Raw genomic sequence first — 23,520 nt, 5'->3', positions numbered from 1 at the left:
CAGCCATTGTCAGAGGGGGGTGAGTTGCTGACACAGTATTGAGCTTTTGGACAGCAGCTGGACCTTCTCTCCGTCATGTAGCCTCAGGGCTGCAGAGTGATGCAGGCCCCCTCCAGAACACACACAGTGAACTTGGCTGACATTAACACTGAGATAGGCTGAGCTCATGCATGGGCTCCATTGAAAGCGAAGCCAGAATACAGAACGCTGAGGATGACAAGATGTTGACACATATTTATGTGATGCTGGATAATGGAACTCTATCTCTACTGTTGTTGTTTTTTGGTCATGACGTAGGGTCGGTTCACTCACACACAACGTCGATATCAACATTGACCTGAGCCTGTACGCACGTATGAAGCACTTTGCACAACAGCAGAATTAAAGTACCACCACTCCCTCTAGTGGACGTATGAGGCACATTACTATTGTAACTCTTACAATAACTCGTACAATCTATGAAGACTATACAATCTATGAAGTACAGAGGTGTGACTGCGAATAACATTTTTTTTTTAAATTAAAAAAAAATAGAACCCTCGTAACTTCAACATTTTAAAGGTCATGTCAGCTCCTCGGTACTGATTTAGGAGATGTGGGGGTTTTTTGTGTTGGAAACAGTAACATTCTTGAATCGGGGGCGGAAGGGGGCAATGACCCTGCCCCGTTGCCCTGCCACTCACACATTGTTTTGATAGCTCAATCTTTTGGGTTGATATTCAGAACTTCATAAGGAAAAACGTGTTGTATTGTTCATCTCAATGGTAGAGATATAATGTTGTACTATGAACATGATAAGATAGAGACGTTTATTTAATTCAGCTACTGATCATTATAGGGACATTTCACATCCACAAAAATGAACGGTAAGATTCCAAGCCAAACTTTTTGTGACTATTATCCTCTTTGTTGTTACTCTAATTTTTTGTTTCAACTTAAAAAAAAAATTAGATGCTGATTATGAAGGTGATACGAATGGGGTGATGATGACGACGACGATGATGAAGATGAGCAGGAGGAAGAGGATTGGGGTGATGATGATGATGATGATGATGACGATTTTGTGCAGGATTATAGATATATTATAGATTTCATGGTATGGATTCACATTCTCAACTTGATTTGCATCCTGCTGAAGATAACTGGATAAACCATTTCCCACCATTCTGCAATGCTCTTTCACAACCGATAGATGGAGTCAGTAGATAGCAAATAAAAGAAATTGCGCACTTCATAGATTATTGACACAGCTGATGGGCATGTAATGGGCAACTGTAATTGTATGTCTCTTACTGTTGTAGGGAGAGGGTTATTTGTAGGGAGAGAGTTTTATCCGGGCGATAGAGATTTTCACGTGTTGAACGCTTAGGCCTACTCTTAAGCTTACATTTTCACTGTGCAACTCATGTTATTCAATGTCATATAATCACAAAGAATACAATTAAATATACTCGTCTAGATTCACTTGGACCGAAAGCAACTATTAGGCATAGGCTACATACTTTAGTTGAACACTTATCAACAAATGAATGATTCGTTGAGAAGTGAAGTGGTGTGGGGAGGTACCACACCATCTGTGTCCGCCTCTTGCAACAAGACCACTTCACATGTCAAGTTCTGTTTCAGTCGTAGTCATGCTGTGTGAAGTTCTCATTATTTAGATAATAATTATTATTTAGATAACAATTTCCGGCAAGGACAAGGAAATACATTGAATTGGTTATGAGTAGGCTTATTTATTTATGAGTAATTTATATGTTCTTACCTTGCTTGCACTTGGGGTTACACAGAAGGCTAAACCTGACAATGAAAGGTAAGACCATCTCTTTACAAGTCAACGCAGAGTATCGCATCCAAGGGTTTAGGGGGGACAAGGGCTTAGGGAGTCCCCCTCAATAATAATCGCGAGTTTCATTGCAGGATTTTTTTTATTTTGAAAGGCCTCCACATAAATGTGAATACACTTTGAGATGTTAAACAAATGTGGGAAACTATCCTAGTAGTTACTGTAATCGTCAGATTTTATCTTTAGCATCTGCAAAGTTAGCGAGCTAAAGTTGGGTAGTTATGGCCTTGTGAAAAAGTGATATCGAGTAGTATCAAGTTTTGTATAGTAGGGAAAGAGTACAGAAAAATGATTATTTAATTGACTATCCAAATTCACAGTCACACCATTGCCATACAATAGACTAGTAGAATGCACTAGAACGACCCCTGTCGTAAGACAATGGTATTCAGTACATTATGAACGGCCCAAAGACTGATTCGACTGTACCAGAGGAAGTACCACAGCAAGGCCCCCCTTAGTCTTGTAAATTGCTTAAGTTGTAAGTTAAAATGTGTCTTTATCCTGCGTTGCCAGAGTTCAGCAAGAGCGTTTCCATGTGGACATTCATCCTCCTGCTGCTATTGGTACAGACAAGTCCTGGTGATGGAGTTAAAGACTCTGCAAATGTTGGTGAGTGTCTGAGCTTAGTGTCTGTGTTTGGATCTGCTCTACGTTTTTATCAATTATCATCCACATCAAGACAAGACCTTAGACAAGACCTTTACTTGAATGACAATCTTACTGTATGACACCTTGATCCTGCCTTGTCAATAGTGTGGGTTGGCCTACGCTTCTCAAATCATTTACTTGTATTTGGTTCTTTGCAAAATCTGCCATGACTTGGCCATGACATGTGCTTATGAATGATTACTGAAAAGTCATGACTTCTCAGGCCATTATACAGTATAATGAAATAACCTTTAATGACCCTGCTTCCAAATGTAGACCTACTTGTTGCTAGTCATATTAAAAGAGTGTATACATGCTTTACACTATCATTAGTCACTCTAATACCATAGCTGTCAGCACAGAGTAACAGTACTGAATGTCTCATATCAAGAACCTACAGTTTCCTCCTCAGATCTGTCCTGAAGACTGAAGGGTCTCAGCAGAGCTCAATGTGCAGGATGTACTTATCTACTCCCTCTAGGAGGGCGTAGGAGACAGGGGGGACATGTCCCCCCCAGTGTTAGAAGCAAAATTGTCCCCCTTAATGATAATAGGATTATTTTTCTTAACAAATTTTTTCAAAAGTCAAAGGTTTCATTGCAGGATTTTTAATTTGAAAGACCTCTGCACTGCTATTGTCAGCCTCAGCTTCAGCAGTATCATTAGCCTATTCACCGCACCGGGTAAGGTAATTGTAGAAACAATAAAGAGTAAATATAACCGGGTAAGCCTAATGATTGATTGGACTGTACCAGAGTACCCCTAGGCCTTGTCATTTGCTTCAATTGTAAATTATAAAAATAATAAAATAATTAACTTGTACGCCATTGTTCACACTTCACTGTAAATGAAATAACCACTTTGTATGATAATGTCAATGAATGTGTGTCTTTTTGAGGGAAGGACAGGAAGCAGTAACATGACATAACACTGACAGGAAGGGAGAAGGATGTGGACGTTGGCATCTCACTTTGTCTCGTGACAGCAGGCATTCCTTCACCACAGCGGTCTCTCTCTCTCTCCCTCTCTCTCACTCCCTCTCTCTCTCTCTCTCTCTCTCCCTCCTTCTCTCTCTCTCTCTCTCCCTCTCTCTCCCTCCCTCTCTGTCTCTCTCTCCCTCCCTCTCTCTCTCTCCCTCTCTCTCTCCCTCTCCCTCTTTCTCTCCCTCCCTCTCTCTCTCTCTCTATATATATATATATATATATATATATATATATATATATATATATATATATATATACATCTCTCCCTCCCTCCCTCTCTCATTCCCTGGCTTATGGGTTTAGGGCTCCTTCAGCTCTGGCTCTGGCAGCATCCCCTCCAGATGTTGTCACACCACTGCCGAATGAATCTCTTAATCACCAAGCAGAAGCCAAACACATTAGGTTGAGACTTTTGCCTTACCCCCTGTTCTGCAAAATACATGTCTCTCTGGCTCCCACCAAGGCTAGTTACACATTGGACACCATTTTGATATTGCACCTTCACACTTGTTTAACTCTTGGCCCACTCACCAGACTTGTGTGTGACTGATGTTGAGTCATGAGGAGTAAAGGGGTGCTAGGGTAGGATGTCTACCAGAATTCCGGGAAGGGGGTATTAGTCATAGCATCTCTCACACACATGTAGAAACAAGTGTTATGGACTATACACTCACCGGCCACTTTATTAGGTACACCTTGCTAGTACCGGGTTGGACCCCCTTTTGCCTTCAGAACTGCCTTAATTCTTTGTGGCATAGGTTCAACAAGGTGCTGGAAACATTCCTCAGAGATTTTGGTCCATATTGACATGACAGCATCACGCAGTTGCTGCAGATTTGTCGGCTGCAGATCCATGATGCGAATCTCCCGATCCACCACATCCCAAAGGTGCTCTATTGGATTGAGATCTGGTGACTGTGGAGGCCATTGGAGTACAGTGAACTCATTGTCATGTTCAAGAAACCAGTTTGAAATGATGTGAGCTTTGTGACATGGCCATCAGAAGATGGGTACACTGTGGTCATAACCGGGTGGACATGGTCAGCAACAATACTCAGGTAGGCTGTGGTGTTTAAACAATGCTCAATTGGTTCTAAGGGGCCCAAAGTGTTCCAAGAAAATATCCCACACACCATTACACCACCACCACCAACCTTTGAGTTACTGTTGCCTTTCTATCATCTCAAACCAGTCTGGCCATTCTCCTCTAACCTCTGGCATCAACAAGGCATTTTCGGCCAGAGAACTGCCGCTCACTGGATATTTTCTCTTTTTCGGACCATTCTCTGTAAACCCTAGAGGTGGTTGTGCATGAAAATCCCAGTAGATCAGCAGTTTCTGAAATACTCAGACCAGCCCGTCTGGCACCAAGAACCATACCACATTCAAAGTAATTTAAATCACCTTTCTTCCCCATTCTGATGTTCGGTTTGAACTTCAGAAGGTCGTCTTGACCATGTCTACATGCCTAAATGCATTGAGTTGCTGCCATGTGATTGGCTGATTAGATATTTGCCTTAACAAGCAGTTGAACAGGTGTACCTAATAAAGTGGCCGGTGAGTGTATATTGTACACAACACTGACTCTCTCTCTCTTACACTGGCAAATCCAGTGACATTTACAATGATACCTCCAGCATTAGAGGTGTGCATATACAGTATCTACATTTATGACCATGGTGCTACACTCCAATTTAATTCACGTGTGATTGATTGATGTGTATTGTATTGTCTCATTTTCAGTGAATCCCTGTTGCTACTACCCCTGCCAGAACTGGGGATTGTGTGTAAGATTCGGCATGGACCGCTATGAATGTGACTGCACTCACACTGGCTTCTATGGAGAAAATTGCACCAATCGTAAGTGAACTATTTTGCTTGTACATACTTTTGATGCAGGTAATATTTTCCATTTCCAGCTCGGGCTTATCAAAACATTGCTATCCTTTCCCCATGTAAGAAAAGAAGAAAAAAACATGAAATAACATTTCCCATAAAACTGATTATGTCTCGTGGTAATCCTATCCAGCTGGATTTGAACGAGCCAGAAAGATGCTTTCAAAGTGTATCTGTTTGTGTAATGACGCACTTGAAGTGACAGATTACAAGAGAAACTTCTGAACCTGTAGAACTGGTCCTTTCACCATCCACATCTTTATTTTATTTGTTCTTTAACTCTTCCATCCATCCTAACATGGTAACTTGCATGAAGCTTGTATGGAACACTTGTATTGTTTGTGTAATGGCAAACAAATGTGGGGTTTCTAGGAATAACATTGTCACTCTATTAGGAAAAACTTGCTTGAAAAAAATGTCTACTACTTTTATGTTTATTCCAAGTCAGTGTGACGTCTGTGTAACATACTCACAGTGTATTCTGTTGGTTGTAAGTGAGGTGCAGTGTATCACTTCTCATGCCATGGCGTCCAAAACCCACCTACCTTTAATACCGTTATCAATGCAGTACAAATGATCCATTTAAATATTATGTATGGATTTAAGTATTATGAATTGTAGGACCTACTTGTGGACCAACTGTTGTCTAGCACTTGCTAAATTTAGTTTGGCTTCAGTTGGTTTCAACATAAAATGTTACTTTTGGCAGGCTGTAGCCCTGGATAATGATTTTAGGCACCTCTGGATCTTGGCTAAGAAATGGAGGGAAACAATGGCTGGCAGTGATGCAGTGTGTGACGTCTGCTCGATGAAAGCTTTGTACAGTTTTGTACCAGATGTGTACCTTCTCTCTCTCTGTAGCTGGGTTTTGGACAAGGGTCCACCACCTGCTGAAGCCCAGCCCTGACATGATCCACTACATCCTCACCCACTTCCACTGGCTGTGGAGCCTCATCAACCGGACCTTTCTACGGGACATGCTCATGCGGGTGGTCCTCACAGGTTAGTCCACTGCAACTGCAATCACTGGGAGCATTCTGACACAAAATGGCTGCCACACAGCACCCAGATGGTTGTTAAACATGAATGTTGTATGGGGTATTGATGGGGTATTGTAATAGACAGTTGCTGACTGGTGCCTTAGGTTGGGATTCATATTTGGCGACAATCAGCAAATCAAGTTACTGGAAATTACTCATTTTCAATGGAAATGTTTGTCAACAAGAGGCAATGAGCTATGTGATTTGTTGGCATGGTGATCCCTGCTGGTGATGCGGCTTGCAAGACGTCAGGAATCTCCAACTTTATGCATCATTGGGGATGTTTGAACAAAGTGTCAACAAACACAGTTCAAAGACACACCCATACAGCGACCAGCCCAGTTAATGACTAGATTTGCTGATTGTCTCACCAAGCGTGAATCCCCAATTGCAATGGTATCACTATTGAGACATGTTGTTCCACTGCTCTGGCACTGATTATATTGAAGGGGAACGAGGAGTTCCTCTCCCTCTACTACTCTACACAGTCTACACAGCAGATCAGACAAACTGCATACAGCCACTGGCCATTTGCTTCTCCTGTCCTCAATTCTCCTCTGTTATGTTGACTACATATAAATATTTGGATAGCACATATTGGCCAATGGTTTCATCATTATGTCATCCCCAGTCCCACCAGTTTGACCTGGAGAAGAGTTCTAGCGGTTTGAGGCGTATTTGTGTGGTCTGAATGCTGAAAAAGGAACACGTTGAGGCGCACAGTTGGTTCTCATCAGAAAAGAGGAAGGTTAGCAAGGTCTTGCCACAAGTGCAGATATAGACACACACAGCTCACAGTCTAGATAGCAACTGTAGCTGCAGTCATGGGGATATTGCTTTATATAATCATAGCTTTTTAATAATCTTTTGCAACCTACAACACTCAGCCTACTCCATTGTATGTGTCACTTAGCTTGTTACATTACACTGTATACTGTAACGGTTTTATAATTCTAATATTGATACTAGTGTAATCACTCAACCAATAAGTTCTGTACAGTATGTGTCATAAAACGTGTATTACATACATGCCATATTAACTTTGGTGTCTGTTATTGCTCTTGACACCATGTATGGACTGGCTTTCAATATGATTTAATGAATTGGCGTCGTGTGAAGTTAATTCCAGTTGTGTTATTGCAAAACAATATCAGTGTGCACAATCTAAGAGTGTTCACACACAAGCAATGCAAGCTCATTGACACACTCTAATGTCAATCGCTGTTCTGTATATTGATATTTGTGTCACCTTTTGACTTTCACATTTGTGGGTGACATTTTGGTCAGGTTGTTTTTGTGCTTTTTGTGCTTGCATTTAACACCTCCCCACCCTCTCTCTCTCGTGCTTACTGGTAGTGGGCGGGGTGGAGCGGCACGGCCTCCGTCGACCTGACATCCTGCCCATATTTACTCAGTCCCTGCTGCAGGGTACTGTAGCCCCCAGCCCAGTGCTAGATGCTCCCCCAGCTGATTTACCACCCTGCTTTATAGCTATGACTTCCTTTCATGGGCTCGTAGTGGATAGTTTCTCTCCTCTCCCTGACCTTGTGGCTGGGGAGAAGCAGTGCTGGACCTCCTGTACTGGCTGTCACTGGGGCGTACTAGGGGGGGGTGGTGGGGGGCGGGACAAAGGAAGAAGCATGCGTCACCCCGTTTGTTTTTACTGCTTTTACTTGACCAAACGCTTATGCTTATACGTGTTTATGTATATTATTGGTAAGAGAAGGGTACCCCACTATGCCCCAAACATTTCTGTTATGTTCTATAACTGTAGGGTGAGCTAGCTTCACTTTTGTGTTAGAGCTGACAACCACCACCGTGTTTATCATCAGCCACAGTAAGCACCGTATAAATCCATGATGTGTGTAAGAATTCCTCCCTCTAAAATATCCTGCTTCCATTTGCCAGTTTTCTGGGTGTCCTCCCCTAACCTCCCTGGTGGCTACATTCCATAGATGATTATATTTTCTCCCTCCCCGTGAGATAGATTATTACAGTCACTTATTTGGAATGGACTGCCACAAGTGTTTTCATTTGAAGAACCCACTGTGTAAAAACATATAGTAAGGACGGTTTACTATATATTATTCATAAAGGACCATTTTGTTGTGCTTAGCAGATGAAGACACGTATTTTCTCAATCAATAAAACAGTCCACTTGCACTCTGCACATTTCTCAGATTGGTATCAGTATGTTTCATGTTAAAAAGCAGAAGCATTTGCAAATGTACTAATAACATCACATTATCATCTTGATTTTTTTAAATGTATTTATTTTTATTTTATTTTTTTCTATATACTATATTTTCATCTCAATGTGTGATTTTTTTCGTCTGTTGTGCTTCCTATAACCTTTGTAGTATAGGATATGTATAGTATTCTCAACAGTATACTGTATACAGGGGAGGCTGGCCAAGGTAGAAATTAGAGGACAGGCTCAGAGTAATGGAATGGTAACCATTACTCATTCCATTCCATGCATTACAATGAGCCCGTCCTCTGATTTCTACCTCCACCAGCCTCCCCTGACTCTAGTATAGGATGAGGATGAACAGTGTCTCACGCAATTCTATGTTCTCCCTCCCAAAGCCAGATCCAACCTGATTCCCAGTCCACCAACGTTCAACTCCAAGTATGGATACCTCAGCTGGGAATCCTACTCCAATGTCTCCTACTACACTCGTATCCTACCCCCTGTGCCCGAAGACTGCCCTCTGCCCATGGGCACCAAAGGTAAGAGAGCATTCAGGGGTAACTGTCTTTCTCCCAGTTTAGGGCTATTAGAGTGCAGACAGATATACCTTTAAAAATCTATCTTCTGACCGGAGACATGCAAAGGTAACATGTTTGTCCTTTCCACCAGGGAAATCTGTACTCCCAGATCCAAAGTTATTGGTGGAGAAGTTTCTGCTGAGGAGGACGTTTAGACCAGATCCTCAGGGAACCAACCTGATGTTTGCCTTCTTCGCTCAACACTTCACCCACCAGTTCTTCAAGACCCACAAGCGAATGGGACTAGGTTTTACTAGGGCTCTGGGGCATGGGGTGAGTGGGTCCACACATTATTGTATAGTTATCTGCAGGAGAAGATGAAAGCTGAGGGTGTGTACAGGATCAAGGAGTTTGTGAGACATGAGATCTATGGAATCTCCATCTGTATCACTCATCTATCTTCATGTCATGTAAGATAAATGTCAATCTCTGTACTAAATATAGTGTTGTTTGTGTTTGGTGTGTCCGTTGAGTGTGTTGTTTGTGTTGTGCTGTTATGGGGTGTTTAATATACTTTTTAAAGTCTATCAGACTTTTTAAAGTTGATCATAAAAACATGTCAATATCTCTGACACACACACAGGTCGATGCTGGACATGTGTATGGAGATAACCTTGTACGTCAGCTGAACCTCAGGCTTCATGAAGATGGAAAGCTCAAATACCAGGTAGAGTATTCAAGCAGAGGTTGCATTGCCAAGTCCTAACTGGAATGATATACACCGTACCTTACTTGGCTGACTCCAAGCTCCAAGTGCATAATGAAGCAATTGAAGTCCCATAAATTCTCTTGCATCGCATCACTGGCGTTCAATAATACACTTCACATGTGTACACATGCAGACCAGTATATGCAAGTGCAGAGTATACAATGACAAACAATGGGTATATTATTATATTGCTTAACTCAGTTAGTGCCAGGGGTGAATGACGTTGCCCAAATTGTCAACATTCTAGAGTGCCAAGGATTACTTTATTCACCAAAAATGCATACATTATGGAGCCAATCAAAGTATTGTAGCTAGGTAAATACTACGTAAAACACTTGGCACTCTAGGTGGTCAATGTTCCGAAATTCTTTGGCGGTTAGTGAGTTAAGAAGAGTAATGTTCCTGACTCGTCTTCTTCAAATGATTTGTCTGTGCTTTGTATATAGCTTTTTAGGTAGGAGTACTGTTGTCTCAAATACACTGGTGATGTTCCTTCCTGGGCTTGATCTCTTGCATTCCCACCAGAGGAGGCTGGTGGAGGTAGAAATGGGAGGACAACCACAACATGTGTGTTTGATACCATTCTGCATTCCATTTCATGCATTACAATGTGCCCATCCTCTGATATCTGCCTCCACCAGTCTCCCCTGATTCTCACATGGTGGTATTTACCTGCAGTCACTTCATCATAGAGGTTAGGGAATGGTATCAGGCTAGGGGGAAACAAAGGGGTGAGTCAGAGATAGCGTAGGTAAAGCTGTTTCTCTCTAAACAGTGAAATGTTTTTGAAAACAATGCCTCAAGGAGCAATAACTAAAGTTAGGTTGAGGTAAAGGGAGTGGCTGTTTGGCCTGCCGTGGTCCATGCCCTGTTGACACGTCCTTTCCTGTCTCTATCCTACAAAAAATTAACCCCACTCAAAAAAATAACCTTTCAAAAAAAAAAGAGTGGCTGAACCCATAGGTATTTGTTCTTCCCGGGTGGCTGCTGCAAAACACTGGGTTCTGCCAGGAACATGTTGTATTGTTCAGATGTGACAGGTCAAAAAGAACACTGCAGGATTTCAAGTGAGTCACAGAAGGTTAGGAAGCTGCTAGGAAGAACTCATTTACTGGACGTTTTTTGTTAATTTTCCTTTCCTTTCACATGGGCACTCTCTTCGTCCTCCCAGGTGATTAATGGCGAGGTGTACCCCCCAACGGTGGCCCAGGCCCCCGTGAATATGAGCTACCCTCCAGGGGTGCCCGCGGCGCAGCGCATGGCCATCGGGCAGGAAGTGTTTGGCATGCTGCCAGGCCTCACCATGTACGCCACCTTGTGGCTACGGGAGCACAACCGCGTCTGTGACGTTCTGCGGGGGGAGCACCCCACCTGGGGGGACGAGCAGCTCTTCCAGACCGCCAGGCTCATCATCATTGGTGAGGAGGAGGACATCTGTTAGCCGAGGGTCTTTTTTTTTATTTAGTTTTTTATCAATGTACGTATGTCATGACTTTGTTCAGCCTTACTGCCAGACTCGTTATGACTAATTTCGATTCATTTCAGACATTCAATATTGGAAACCATCAAACTCAAACTCATATTGTGTTGGTATTGTTCAGTGATTGAAACCAGAGAGGCCCCTATTCTAAACCGTATTTCCTCTGGAATCACCTTTAGTGGACCCAACATCAAGTGGTGAATGCATTTGGAAATGAAAGTGCAATGTGGGTTAATGTGGGCTGATGTTATGTTGTCATCTCTCTCTCTTCGTAAACATGAACATGTTTGTCCAGGTGAGACCATCCGGATCGTGATCGAGGACTACGTCCAGCACCTGAGTGGCTACCAGCTGCAGCTGAAGTTCGACCCGGCGCTGCTGTTCAACTCCCAGTTCCAGTACAGGAACCGCATTGCTGTGGAATTCAACCACCTGTATCACTGGCACCCGCTCATGCCTGACAGCCTGCTCATCGACGGGGAAGACATCCCCTACTCTCAGTTCATCTTCAACACCTCCCTCCTCACCCACTTTGGGGTGGAGAAGCTGGTGGATGCCTTCTCACATCAGCAAGCTGGACAGGTAACTGCGCTCTGTGGCCTCAATGGGATTTCACATGCAGTGTTGCAATCATAGACAGTGAGTCGCTATAAGCATTGGGGGTGGGGGGCAAAAAAATCTATCGCAAAACTTGCATCCAGGAAATGATTGAAACAACACAGTTTTTCGATAGGTCTACCTTACAAAGTACAGAGAAGCCTGTCGTCTACTGCAGCGAGAATAAACTGAAGCAGTTGAAAAGACGTTTGGCCTGCTAAAAGCTTCACTCACCACGATGAGTTAGACAATTCAGTTTATATACTCAAGAAGCGGCAATGCATGCGCATGACAGTGACCATTATTATTGTGTCTGTGTGCTCAGCCTTTGCACTGTGATAATGTTAGTAGCTAGCATCCAGGGCCGTAACCAGGGTCAATGTTTTACTGAGGTCATGTACCCATGTACAGTAAGGGTTCAGGAGGAATCCTTCCCCAGGAGATTTGTTTTCAGCTCAACAGTTACAAAGGTGCACTTACAACTACATACTGTATGCAATGAATGGATCTGAGATGTATTTATTTTTGGCAAATTTGCTATTTTGCTTTTATTTGGGCAACTTCTCTAACGTCCCTCCTGAAAAATTAACAAGCCGTCTCAATGCAATTCAATAATATCATAAGAGCATATGAATAATTTGATAGATTTGATCAGAATTCATGAATCTTATTTTTTGTGACCCTTGATTGTCTCTCTCCCTCTCTGTCTTCCCACTCCTAGTGTCCCTATTTGGCACCTAACCATTGCCTTGCATTTCATATCGCTCTCATAAAATTCCGTGGGTAGGCAAGTGCATCCAAAGAGAGAAGGTAGATAATTAACGATAAACATGTCTAGTCCTATTCTATGTGGACTGTTTCGGCCCAAGATTAACACATTTTCAAGCTGAAAAAATGAAAAAAAAAAATATATATATATATATATAAGATTTGGTTCAGGTGATCACCTAATCAATACCTCATTAAGTAGAATGAGGTGTGCCTGTATTGGAATTCAACAGACACTGGAATGGAATGGCTGCCATACATGTGTGTGTATATACATATAAAAACAGTGCTAGTAGTACCTCAAAAGTAATTGGAATAAAAAAAAAACTATTGACCATGCCAAAAGTGTTGAAAAGAAAAGTTTTGAGTGAGCAAAAGAAGTTAAATTCTGGCTTTACTGGCAGAGGGATACAGTGAGCGTCAGGTTGCTTCCATTCTTAAAATTTCAAAGACGGCGGTTCATAAGAACAAGGTCAAGCAGCAGACATTAGGGACAACAAAGCTACAGATCGGCAGAGGGCGACTCTCCACTCACTGGGATGACCGCCAACTCATTCAAATGTCACTCAACAACCGTAGGATGACATCAAGTGACCTACAAAAAGAATGGCAAACGGCAGCTGGGTGAAGTGCACAGGGAGGACGGTTTGAAACAGGCTCCTAGGGGCAGGGCTGAAGTCATGCAAAGCTAGAAAAAAGCCCTTCATCAACAAGAAGCAAAGAAGAGCCAGGCTGAGGTTTGCAAAAGACCATAAGGATTGGACCATAGAGGACTGGAGTAAGGTAATCTTCTCTGATGAGTCCAATTTTCAGCTTTGCCCAACACCTAGTCATCTAATGGTTAGATGGAGACCTGGAGAGGCCTACAAGCCACAGTGTCTCACACCTACTGTGGAATTTGGTGGAGGATTGGTGATGATTTGGGGATGCTTCAGCAAGGCTGGAATCGGGCAGATTTGTCTTTGTGAAGGACGCATGAATCAAGCCACGTACAAAGTTGTCCTGGAAGAAAACTTGCTTCCTTCTGCTCTGACAATGTTCCCCAAGTCTGAGGATTGGTTTTTCCAGCAGGACAATGCTCCATGCCACACAGCCAGGTCAATCAAGGTGTGGATGGAGGACCACCAGATCAAGACCCTGTCATGGCCAGCCCAATCTCCAGACCTGAACCCCATTGAAAACCTCTGGAATGTGATTAAGAGGAAGATGGATAGTCACAAGCCATCAAACAAAGCCAAGCTGCTTGGATTTTTGCGCCAGAAGTGGCATAAAGTCATCCAACAGGAATGTGAAAGACTGGTGGAGAGCATGCCAAGACGCATGAAAGCTGTGATTGTAAATCAGGGTTATTCCACCTAATAAAAATGAATATGAACTTGTTTTCTTTGCATTATTCGAGATCTGAAAACACTGAATCTTTTTGGTTGTTTTGACCAATTGTCATTTTCTGCAAATAAATGCAGACATTTTTTCATTTGGAATTTGGGAGAAATGTTGTCAGTAGTTTATAAAATAAAACAAACATGTTCATTTTACTCAAACACATAACCTATAAAAAACCAGAGAAACTGATAATTTTGCAATGGTCTTTTCCAGAGCTTTATATGTATCTAATATTTGGTCATTTACTTGTGCTTCTGACCTCTCGATTATGCATTGATCGATAGATTTTCCTCTCCACTTCAAGATGAACTTCACAAACATGTGAGTTATGAGCTGGTTTGGGAAACACTCACCAAACGACATTGCACATTAGCTAATTCTTTCTTGAAGTGCTTTGTTAAACTCAAACATCCATCGTTATCAGGAAGCTCGACCCTGATGCGGTAAGAGGGCTTGTTGGTATATGCGGAAATTCAGGGGGCATGTTTTGGTCTTTGTGTGTCTTTCTTCTCTTCTTATCTTCTTGACTAAGAACATGAATTGAAGACTGCAATTGAGTAGTGTGCAAGATAAAAAAGAGAGAACATGAAAGTGAGATAGCATGAGAGAGAGGAAGAGAATAAAATAGAGGGAGATGTAATAGTGTTGTGTAACTTGTTAATATTATCAACATGACAGCCGCAAGAGTATCTTGGCAGTAACTAATTCTCATTAATCATATCTTGTGAAATATTTCTTGTTGATGCTCAACATCATCCTGGTGTAATCTTCTGTCTGTATCTGAGCTTCATCTTTTTTCTTCGCAGAGCAGGTTCATATCAGTGGAAACGATGATATCAAACACACTCTGAAGTTCAACTCTCACTTTTTGGACCATTTTAAGTGACAAGCAGCTGATGTGGTGTTATCTTCATGACCACACCCGCACCACTAGTATTTTTCTCAGATCTCTCTCTCTCTCTCTCTCTCCCCCCCCCCCCCCCCCTCTCTCTCTCTCTCTCTCTTTCTCTCTCTCTCTCTCTCTCCATTTAAATAGGGCTCGTTTGATACACTCAGCCAAAAACGCTAAAAGTCTAAGGAGCTCAGCACAGATCTGAAAAAGCGTCTCATTGACTTGAACAAGTCACGAAAGTCACTTAGAGCCATTTCAAAGCAGCTACAGGTCCCAAGATCAACTGTGCAAACAATTGTTTGTAAGTGTGAAAACGTGTTCGTTTATTTGAAGGAGAAGACAAACTACTTCTTACTTTTAGCTATTTATTTATATGTCAGAATTCCAGGCTTGTACAAGGACCACTTTTGGCGAAGAAAATCACAGTCAGCAAGCTGTTAATCTGTAACCAACCTTCCAAAAATGGATGCATTCTAACAGTCACACAAAGCATTTACAATAAACAGAGTGATTGTGTGGCTATTTGGTTGGGGAGGAACCGTGGTTTAAACTTGGCTCTCCTTGTTGGTTCACGGGCTGGTCACACCATTCGTCCCATCTGCGGAGTCAGCGCCCTGTTAGAGATAAGTTACCTACTCTGGTTTGTCCTCCCTAGTCTGGTACTTTTTTCCACTACAGCTTTTTGTGTAAGCGTGTGTTGCAACATCTTTCTTGATGACCTGGCTTAACCTCTCCATGTATTAATCCAACGTACCACGGGACTAATGCTTGATCCATCTCTGATTTATCAACAGGCCATCACATTAGTAAATTTAGCACACTGCAGTAATGTATTTGTCTTATAGCAATAATAAACTGTTTTTATAAAAATAATTTCTAACATAAGTATAAAATGCATGGCACAGTTGTGTCACTGCCACGATCAGGAAGAAAATGCAAGCTATCACCTGCTGCTGAGAGAAAATTCATCAGGATGGTCAAGAGTCAACCAAGAACCACCACAAAGCAGGTCTGCCATGAATTAGAAGCTGCTGGAACACAGGTGTCAGTGTCCACAGTCAAGCGTGTTTTACATCGCCATGGGCTGAGAGGCTGCCGTGCAAGAAGGAAGCCGTTGCTCCAGAAGTGGCACCTTAAGGCTCGACTGAAGTTTGCTGCTGATCACATGGACAAAGAAAAGGCCTTCTGGAGGAAAGTTCTGTGGTCAGATGAAACAAAAATTGAGCTATTTGGCCACAATGACCAGAAATATGTTTGGAGGAGAGAAGGTGAGGCCTTTCACCCCAAGAACACCATACCTACCGTCAAGCATGGTGGTGGTAGTATTATGCTCTGGGCCTGTTTTGCTGCCAGTGGAACTAGTGCTTTACAGAAAGTAAATGGAATAATGAAGAAGGAGGATTACCTCCAAATTCTTCAGGAAAACCTACAATTATTAGCCAGAAGGTTGGGTCTTGGACGTAGGGTTGGGTGTTCCAACAGGACAGTGACCGCAAACACACATCAAACGTGGTAAAGGAATGGCTAAATCAGGCTAGAATTAAGGTCTCAGAATGGCCTTCACAAAGTCCTGACTTAAACCCCATCGAGAACATGTGGTGTGTGCTGAAGAAACAAGTCTGTGTCAGAAAGCCAACAAATTTAGTTGAACTGCACCGATTCTGTCAAGAGGAGTGGTCAAAGATTCAACCAGAAGCTTGCCAGAAGCTTGTGGATAGCTACCAAAAGCGTCTAATTGACGTGAAAATGGCCAAGGGACATTTAACCAAATATTAGCATTGCTGTATGTATATTTTTGACCCAGCAGATTTTGTCACATTTTCTGAAGACCCATAATGAATTCATAAAAGAACCAAACTTCATGAATGTTTTTTGTGACAAAGAAGTATGTACTCCAATCAATCCATCACAGAAAAATAAGAGTTGTAGAAATGATTGGAAACTCAAGACTGCCATGACATACATGTTCTTTACAAGTGTATGTAAACTTCTGACCACAACTGTATATACAGCTCTGGAAAAAATTAAGAGACCACTGCAAAATTATCAGTTTCTCTGGTTTTACTATTTATAGGTATGTGTTTGAGTAAAATTAACATTTTGTTTTATTCTATAAACTGCTGACAACATTTCTCCCAAATTCCAAATAAAAATATTGTCATTTAAAGCGTTTATTTGCAGAAAATGACAACTGGTCAAAATAACCAAAAAGATTCAGTGTTTTCAAAATAAGTTCATATTCAGGTGGAATAACCCTGATTTACAATCACAGCTTTCATGCTCTCCACCAGTCTTTCACATTGCTGTTGGGTGACTTTATGCCACTCCTGGCGCAAAAATTCAAGCAGCTCGGCTTTGTTTGATGGCTTGTGACCATCCATCTTCCTCTTGATCACATTCCAGAGGTTTTCAATGGGGTTCAGGTCCGGAGATTGGGCTGGTCATGACAAGGTCTTGATCTGGTGGTCCTCCATCCACACCTTGATTGATCTGGCTGTGTGGCATGGATCCAATCCTTATGGTCTTTTGCAAACCTCAGCCTGGCTCTTCTCGTTGATGAAGGGCTTTTTTCTAGCTTTGCACGACTTCAGCCCTGCCCCTAGGAGCCTGTTTCGAACCGTCCTCGCCGTGCACTTCCCCCCAGCTGCCATTTGCCATTCTTTTTGTAAGTCACTTGATGTCATCCTACAGTTGTTGAGTGCATTCAAATGAGTTGCCAGTCATCCCGGTGAGTGGAGAGTCGTTTTCACCCTCTGCCGGTCTGTAGCTTTGTTGTCCCTAATGTCTGTGCTTGACCTTGTTCTTATGAACCGCCGTCTTTGAAATTTTGAGGATGGAAACAACCTGACGCTCACTGTATTCCTCTGCCAGAAAAGCCAGAATTGAACCCTTCTTTTCCTCACTCAAAACTTTTCTTTTCAACTCTTTTGGCATGGTCAATAGTTATTTTTTTATTCCAATTACTACTAGCACTGTTTTTGCCATCCAGCTGGTCCTATTGCAAGAGGATAGTGATGACCACAGCAGTGGTTTTTATACTTTTCCTCATTAAATAAGATTTGGTTCAGGTGATCACCTAATCAGTACCTCATTAAGTAGAATGAGGTGTGCCTGTATTGGAATTCAACAGACACTGGAATGGAATGGCTGCCATACATGCTGATAGAGATGCTGATTTAAGAAAAATTTGGAGTGGTATCTTAATTTTTTCCAGAGCTGTATATACAGTGGGGGAAATAATTATTTCATCCCCTTCTGATTTTGTTAGTTTGCCCGATTACAAAGAAATGAGCGGTCTATAATTTTTATGGTACTTTTATTTTAACAAATAGACACAGAATATAAAAAAAAAGAGTCCAGAAAAACATATTATATAAAGTTATAAATTAATTTGCATTTGATCGAAGAAAATAAGTATTTGATCCCCAAGCAAAACATGACTTAGTACTTGGTGGAGAAACCCTTGTTGGTAAGTACAGAAGTCAGACGTTTCTTGTAGTTGGTCACCAGGTTTGCACACATCTCAGGAGGGATTTTGGTCCACTCCTCTTTACAGATCCTCTCCAAATCCTGAAGGTTTCAAGGCTTTTGCTTGGCAACTCGAAGCTTCAGCTCCCTCCACAAATTTTCTATAGGATTAAGGTCTGGAGACTAGCTAGGCCACTCCATGACCTTAGTGTGCTTCTTCTTGAGCCACTCCTTTGTTGCCTTGGCCGTATGTTTTGGGTCATTCTCATGCTGGAAGACCCATCCACGACCCATCCTCAGTGCTCTGGCTGAGGGAAGGAGGTTCTCGTCCAAGATCTTACGGTACATGGCCCCGTCCATTGGCCCCTCAATGCAGTGAAGTTGTCCTGTACCCTTAGCAGAGAAACAACCCCAAAGCATAATGTTTCCACCTCTGTGTTTGACGGTGGGGATGGTGTTCTTGGGATTGTAGCATTCAGCATTTCTCTCTCTCCAAACACGAATAGTCGAATTTATGCCAAAGAGTTCAATTTTGGTCTCATCTGACCACATCACCTTCTCCCAAGCCTTCTCTGAATCATTTAAGTGTTCATTGGCAAACTTCAGATGGGCCTGTACATGTGCCTTCTTGAGCAGGGGGACCTAGCGGGCACTGCAGGATTTCAATCCGTTACGGTGTAGTGTGTTACCAATGGTTTTCTTGGTGACTGTGGTCCCAGCTGCCTTGAGATCATTACCAAGCTCCTCCCGTGTAGTTCTGGGCTGATCCCTCACCCTTCTCATGATCATCCTTACCCCACGAGGCGAGATCTTGCATGGAGCTCCAGGCCGAGGGCGATTGATGGTTATTTTGTATTTCTTCCATTTTCTAATAATTGCACCAACAGTTGTCTCCTTCTCACCAAGCTTCTTGCTGATGGTCTTGTAGCCCATTCCAGCCTTGTGCAGGTCTACAACTCTTACCCTGATGTCCTTTGAATGTTCTTTGGTCTTGCCCATGGTGGTGGAGAGGTTGGAATGGAAGAGATTGATTCTATTGACAGGTGTCTTTTATACCCATAACAAGCAGAGATTAGGAGTACTTTCTTAAAGTGACAGGAGTAATCTGTGTGCCTCATGGGCATATAACCGGTCTGTATGAGCCAGAATTCTTGCTGGTTTGTAGGGGATCAAATACTTATTTCCTTCGATCAAATGCAAATCAATTTATAACTTTATATAATGTGTTTTTTCTGGACTTCTTTGTTGATATTCTGTCTCTATTTGTTAAAATAAAAGTACCATAAAAATTATAGACCGCTCATTTCTTTGTAATCGGGCAAACTAACAAAATCAGCAGGGGATCAAATAATTATTTCCCCCACTGTATATACTTCAAATCCACCCCTAGCCCCTTTTCCCTAAGCACTATATATAGATATACACTCACCAAGGTCTTTATTAGGAACACCTGCACACCTTCTCATGGTGGAGGTGGTGTAATGGTGTGGGGAATGTTTTCTTGGCACACTTTGGGTCTGTTAATACCAATCAATCATCGCTTGAATGCCACAGCCTATTTGAGTATTGTTGCTGACCATGTGCATCTCTTCATGGCCACAATTTACCTATCTTCCAATGGCTACTTCCAGCATGATAATGCACCATGTCACAAAGCAAAAGTCGTCTCAAACTGGTTTCATGAACATGACAATGAGTTCAGTGTTCTTCACTGGCCTTCCCAGTCACTGAATCTGAATCCAATAGAACACCTTTGGGATGTGGTAGAACAGGAGATTCACAACTTGAAAGTGCACCTGAAAAATCTTACAGGAATTGCATGATGCAATCATGTCATCATGGACCAGAATCTCAAAGGAATGTTTCCAACATCTTGTGGAACCAATGCCTTGAAGAATTGAGGCTGTTTTGAGGCCAAAGAGAGGCCCTACCCAGTATTAGTATAGTGTTCCTAATAAAGTGTTCCGTGAGTGTATATAGATAGATAGATAGATAGATAGATAGATAGATAGATAGATAGATAGATAGATATTGAGAGAGTATATAGATATACTGTAGTGCTTAGGAAAAAGGGGTTAGGGGTGGATTTGAAGTAAAGCATGCTGTGGTCCATGGTTTTAATCCTGTTTCTCTGTCTCTATAGGTAGGTGGTGGTAAGAACATGCACCCAATGGTGAGCCAGGTGGCGGAGGGGGTTATTAAGGAGTCCAGAGCTCTCCGTCTGCAACCGTTCAACGAGTACAGGAAGAGGTTCAACCTCAAGCCATACATGTCCTTCTCAGAGTTCACTGGTAAGAACATACTGTACACATGTCTTTTCTAAGTTTTCCAGTAAAACAAGACTGGAAAAGGCAGGTAATACATCACCCAGAGGCCTGTTGTTTCATATAGAGGATTTTGCAATTGTTATTCATGTAGCCTAGTCTGTAGGCTATAGTCTCTTGATGGGTATCTTTAACAGAGCATGTGTCATCATGAACTATTGCCGGATTGAGGAGTTTCTGTACATACAGTATTGAAATGGAAAGTATCCGAATTCCATCTAAGTGCCATCTAATCCTCATTGTCGAAATTTTCGCTTCATACGGTCCAAGTCATGTTAATGTTGTTATTCTTGTGATGTTGTTTCTCCACAGGTGAGGAGGAGGTTGCCAGGGAGCTGGAGGAGCTTTATGGCGACATAGATGCTCTGGAGTTCTACCCCGCCCTCATGCTGGAGCGGACACGCCCCAACGCCATATTTGGCGAAAGCATGGTGGAGATGGGGGCTCCTTTCTCCCTGAAAGGCCTCCTGGGAAACCCCATCTGCTCCCCTGAATACTGGAAGCCCAGTACATTTGGAGGCCAGATAGGTTTTGATATAGTCAACTCAGCCACACTGGAGAAACTGGTGTGCCTCAACAGCAAGAAGTGTCCATACGTAGCCTTCCGAGTTCCCCCGGCCAGTCAAGAGGAGAAGTCAATGAAACCATCCACTGAACTGTAACTGTAGATACCAGCGTATGTTTACTGTTGTTTTTGTATAATTTTTAAAGCGTTCGTTCATCCCCTGTGTTTACAATGCATGGACTGCAGATAGTAGTCAGCACCATGTTTTACTATAGCCTCCTGAGACTCAGGAAAAAAAAGTGTTGTAATTTTGATTTTTTTTGATAAATTAAGTGTTGGGGTACTTTTTTTTTAACTTAACTTTATTACAATTTTACAACATGTGCACTGTAGTGCACAACAGGACTTCAATGATATGTAATTGGAAAGCTACGGTTGTCCTCTGTAAGGAACATCAGGGCTCAATAGAGTAACGTATAGTATTAGAGGAATTAACAAAAAACTAATGTGCACTACAGTGTACAAAAATGAATTGCTGGGTCTCAGGAGGATATGGAACATGCTGACAGATTGAATTAGTTGCCTTTAATTGATTTGTGAAATAAATGTGTGTTGGCTTCTGTCAACTTAATGTAAACTGTTGGTTACATTAAAGATTTACATCTGCCAATGTACATTTATGCATTTATACATTTGGGATTGAGTGAGTGGTGAAATCTGTTTTCCAGTCTAAGTAAGTTAGTTGGATCTTGTTTAATGTCAGTGTGCTATTGGTAGCTTGTATATTTTGCTGTGGCTTTAAGGTCAGGAACCTAGTTTCTATTGGAAGCCTTCTGTTTGAAGCCGATTGCTGTGAATTGCTGTCAATCTACAGTGGGAGGGCCTGACATTATCCTGTCCTCTCCACAAGCCCTCATCACTGGGGTCCCCCAGGGCTCTGTCCAAGGGCCCTTACTGTTCTCCCTCTATACCAAATCTCTTGGCTCAGTAATTTCCTCACATGGTTTCTCCTACCACAGCTATGCAGATGACACTCAACTCTTTCTCTGTTTCCCCCCTTCTGACTCACTTGCAGACATTTCTGCTTGGATGTCAGCCCACCACCTCAAGCTCAACCTTAACAAGACTGAGCTGCTCTTTCTCCTAGGGAAAGCCTGCCCTCTCCATGACTTCTCCATCACAGTAGAGAACTCTACTGTGACCTCCTCCTATACAGCCAAGAACCATGGGGTGATCCTTGACAACCACTTATTGTGTGTGGCCAACAGCACGCTCCTGTAGATTCTTCCTCTACTACATCAGAAGGATACGTCCATTCCTCACCAAAGAAGCAGCACAACTTTTGGTCCAAACACTTGTGATCTCTCGCCTTGACTACTGCAACGCACTTTTGGCCGGTCTCCCTGCCTCCACCATCAGGCCTCTGCAGCTCATCCAGAACGCTACCGCCCGTCTGGTGTTCAATCTCGCGGAATTCTCTCATGTCACTCCCCTCCTCCGCACCCTTCACTGGCTCCCAGTAGCAGCTTGCATCAGATTGAAGACCCTGGTGCTCGCCTACCGGGCGGCAAAGGGAACAGCCCCTCCCTACTTGCAAGCAATGGTCAGCCTCCAAACCCCTGCCTGATCACTCCGCTCTTCCACCTCGGCTAGCCGCCTGGTACCGCTGCCTCTACGTGGATGCAGCAGCCGCACTACTCGGTCATGGCTTTTAACTGTCCTGGTGCCCCGCTGGTAGAACAAGCTTCCCACTGCTGTCATGACTGCAGAGTCACTACCAATCTCCCGCCGTAGATTGAAGACCCATCTCTTTAGGCTACATCTTAATGGTCCCTCCTAAAGACCTCTTCATCCCCACTACCTGTACAAGCTTCTCTCCTGTTAAAAAAAAAAGGAAAAAAAAAGAACATTTTCCTTCTTCTAGCATTGTGACTGCCAATGGCCCCTGGTCTTGATTGATTACTTTTTCTCATGATGACTGATGGATAGATGATTCACTTACTTAAACAAATGTATTTGTTGTAAGTCACTTTGGATAAAGGCGTCTGCTAAATGCCATGAATGTAAATGTAAATGTAAACATCTGTAACATTAAACATAACCATTAGGACAAAAAAACAAGGCCAAACACAAAACACAATAGTTATTAAGGCGTCTTTATTATTTGTATATGTCTACAGTACAGTCTATACAACTGTGACAATGA

At 42.5% G+C, this 23,520-nt stretch overlaps 1 protein-coding gene across 1 annotated transcript; it reads left to right on the top strand.

Moving 5' to 3' along the window:
* The first annotated feature begins 1,765 nt into the window (after positions 1 to 1,765).
* Positions 1,766 to 22,467, top strand: ptgs1 (prostaglandin-endoperoxide synthase 1). Its single transcript, XM_083673100.1, has 11 exons — positions 1,766 to 1,813; positions 2,363 to 2,458; positions 5,224 to 5,340; positions 6,238 to 6,378; positions 9,006 to 9,149; positions 9,280 to 9,461; positions 9,772 to 9,855; positions 11,069 to 11,315; positions 11,673 to 11,959; positions 20,629 to 20,776; positions 21,122 to 22,467. The coding sequence occupies exons 1-11, from the start codon at positions 1,807 to 1,809 to the stop codon at positions 21,469 to 21,471; spliced, it is 1,803 nt and encodes a 600-aa protein (XP_083529226.1). The 5' UTR covers positions 1,766 to 1,806; the 3' UTR covers positions 21,472 to 22,467.
* The last annotated feature ends 1,053 nt before the right edge of the window (positions 22,468 to 23,520 follow it).

Source organism: Argentina silus, assembly GCF_951799395.1.
Source record: "Argentina silus genome assembly, chromosome: 7".
Classification (NCBI taxonomy): Eukaryota; Metazoa; Chordata; class Actinopteri; order Argentiniformes; family Argentinidae; genus Argentina; species Argentina silus.
Note: the sequence above shows the minus strand (reverse complement) of the source record. Positions and strands in the feature narration are given on the sequence as shown.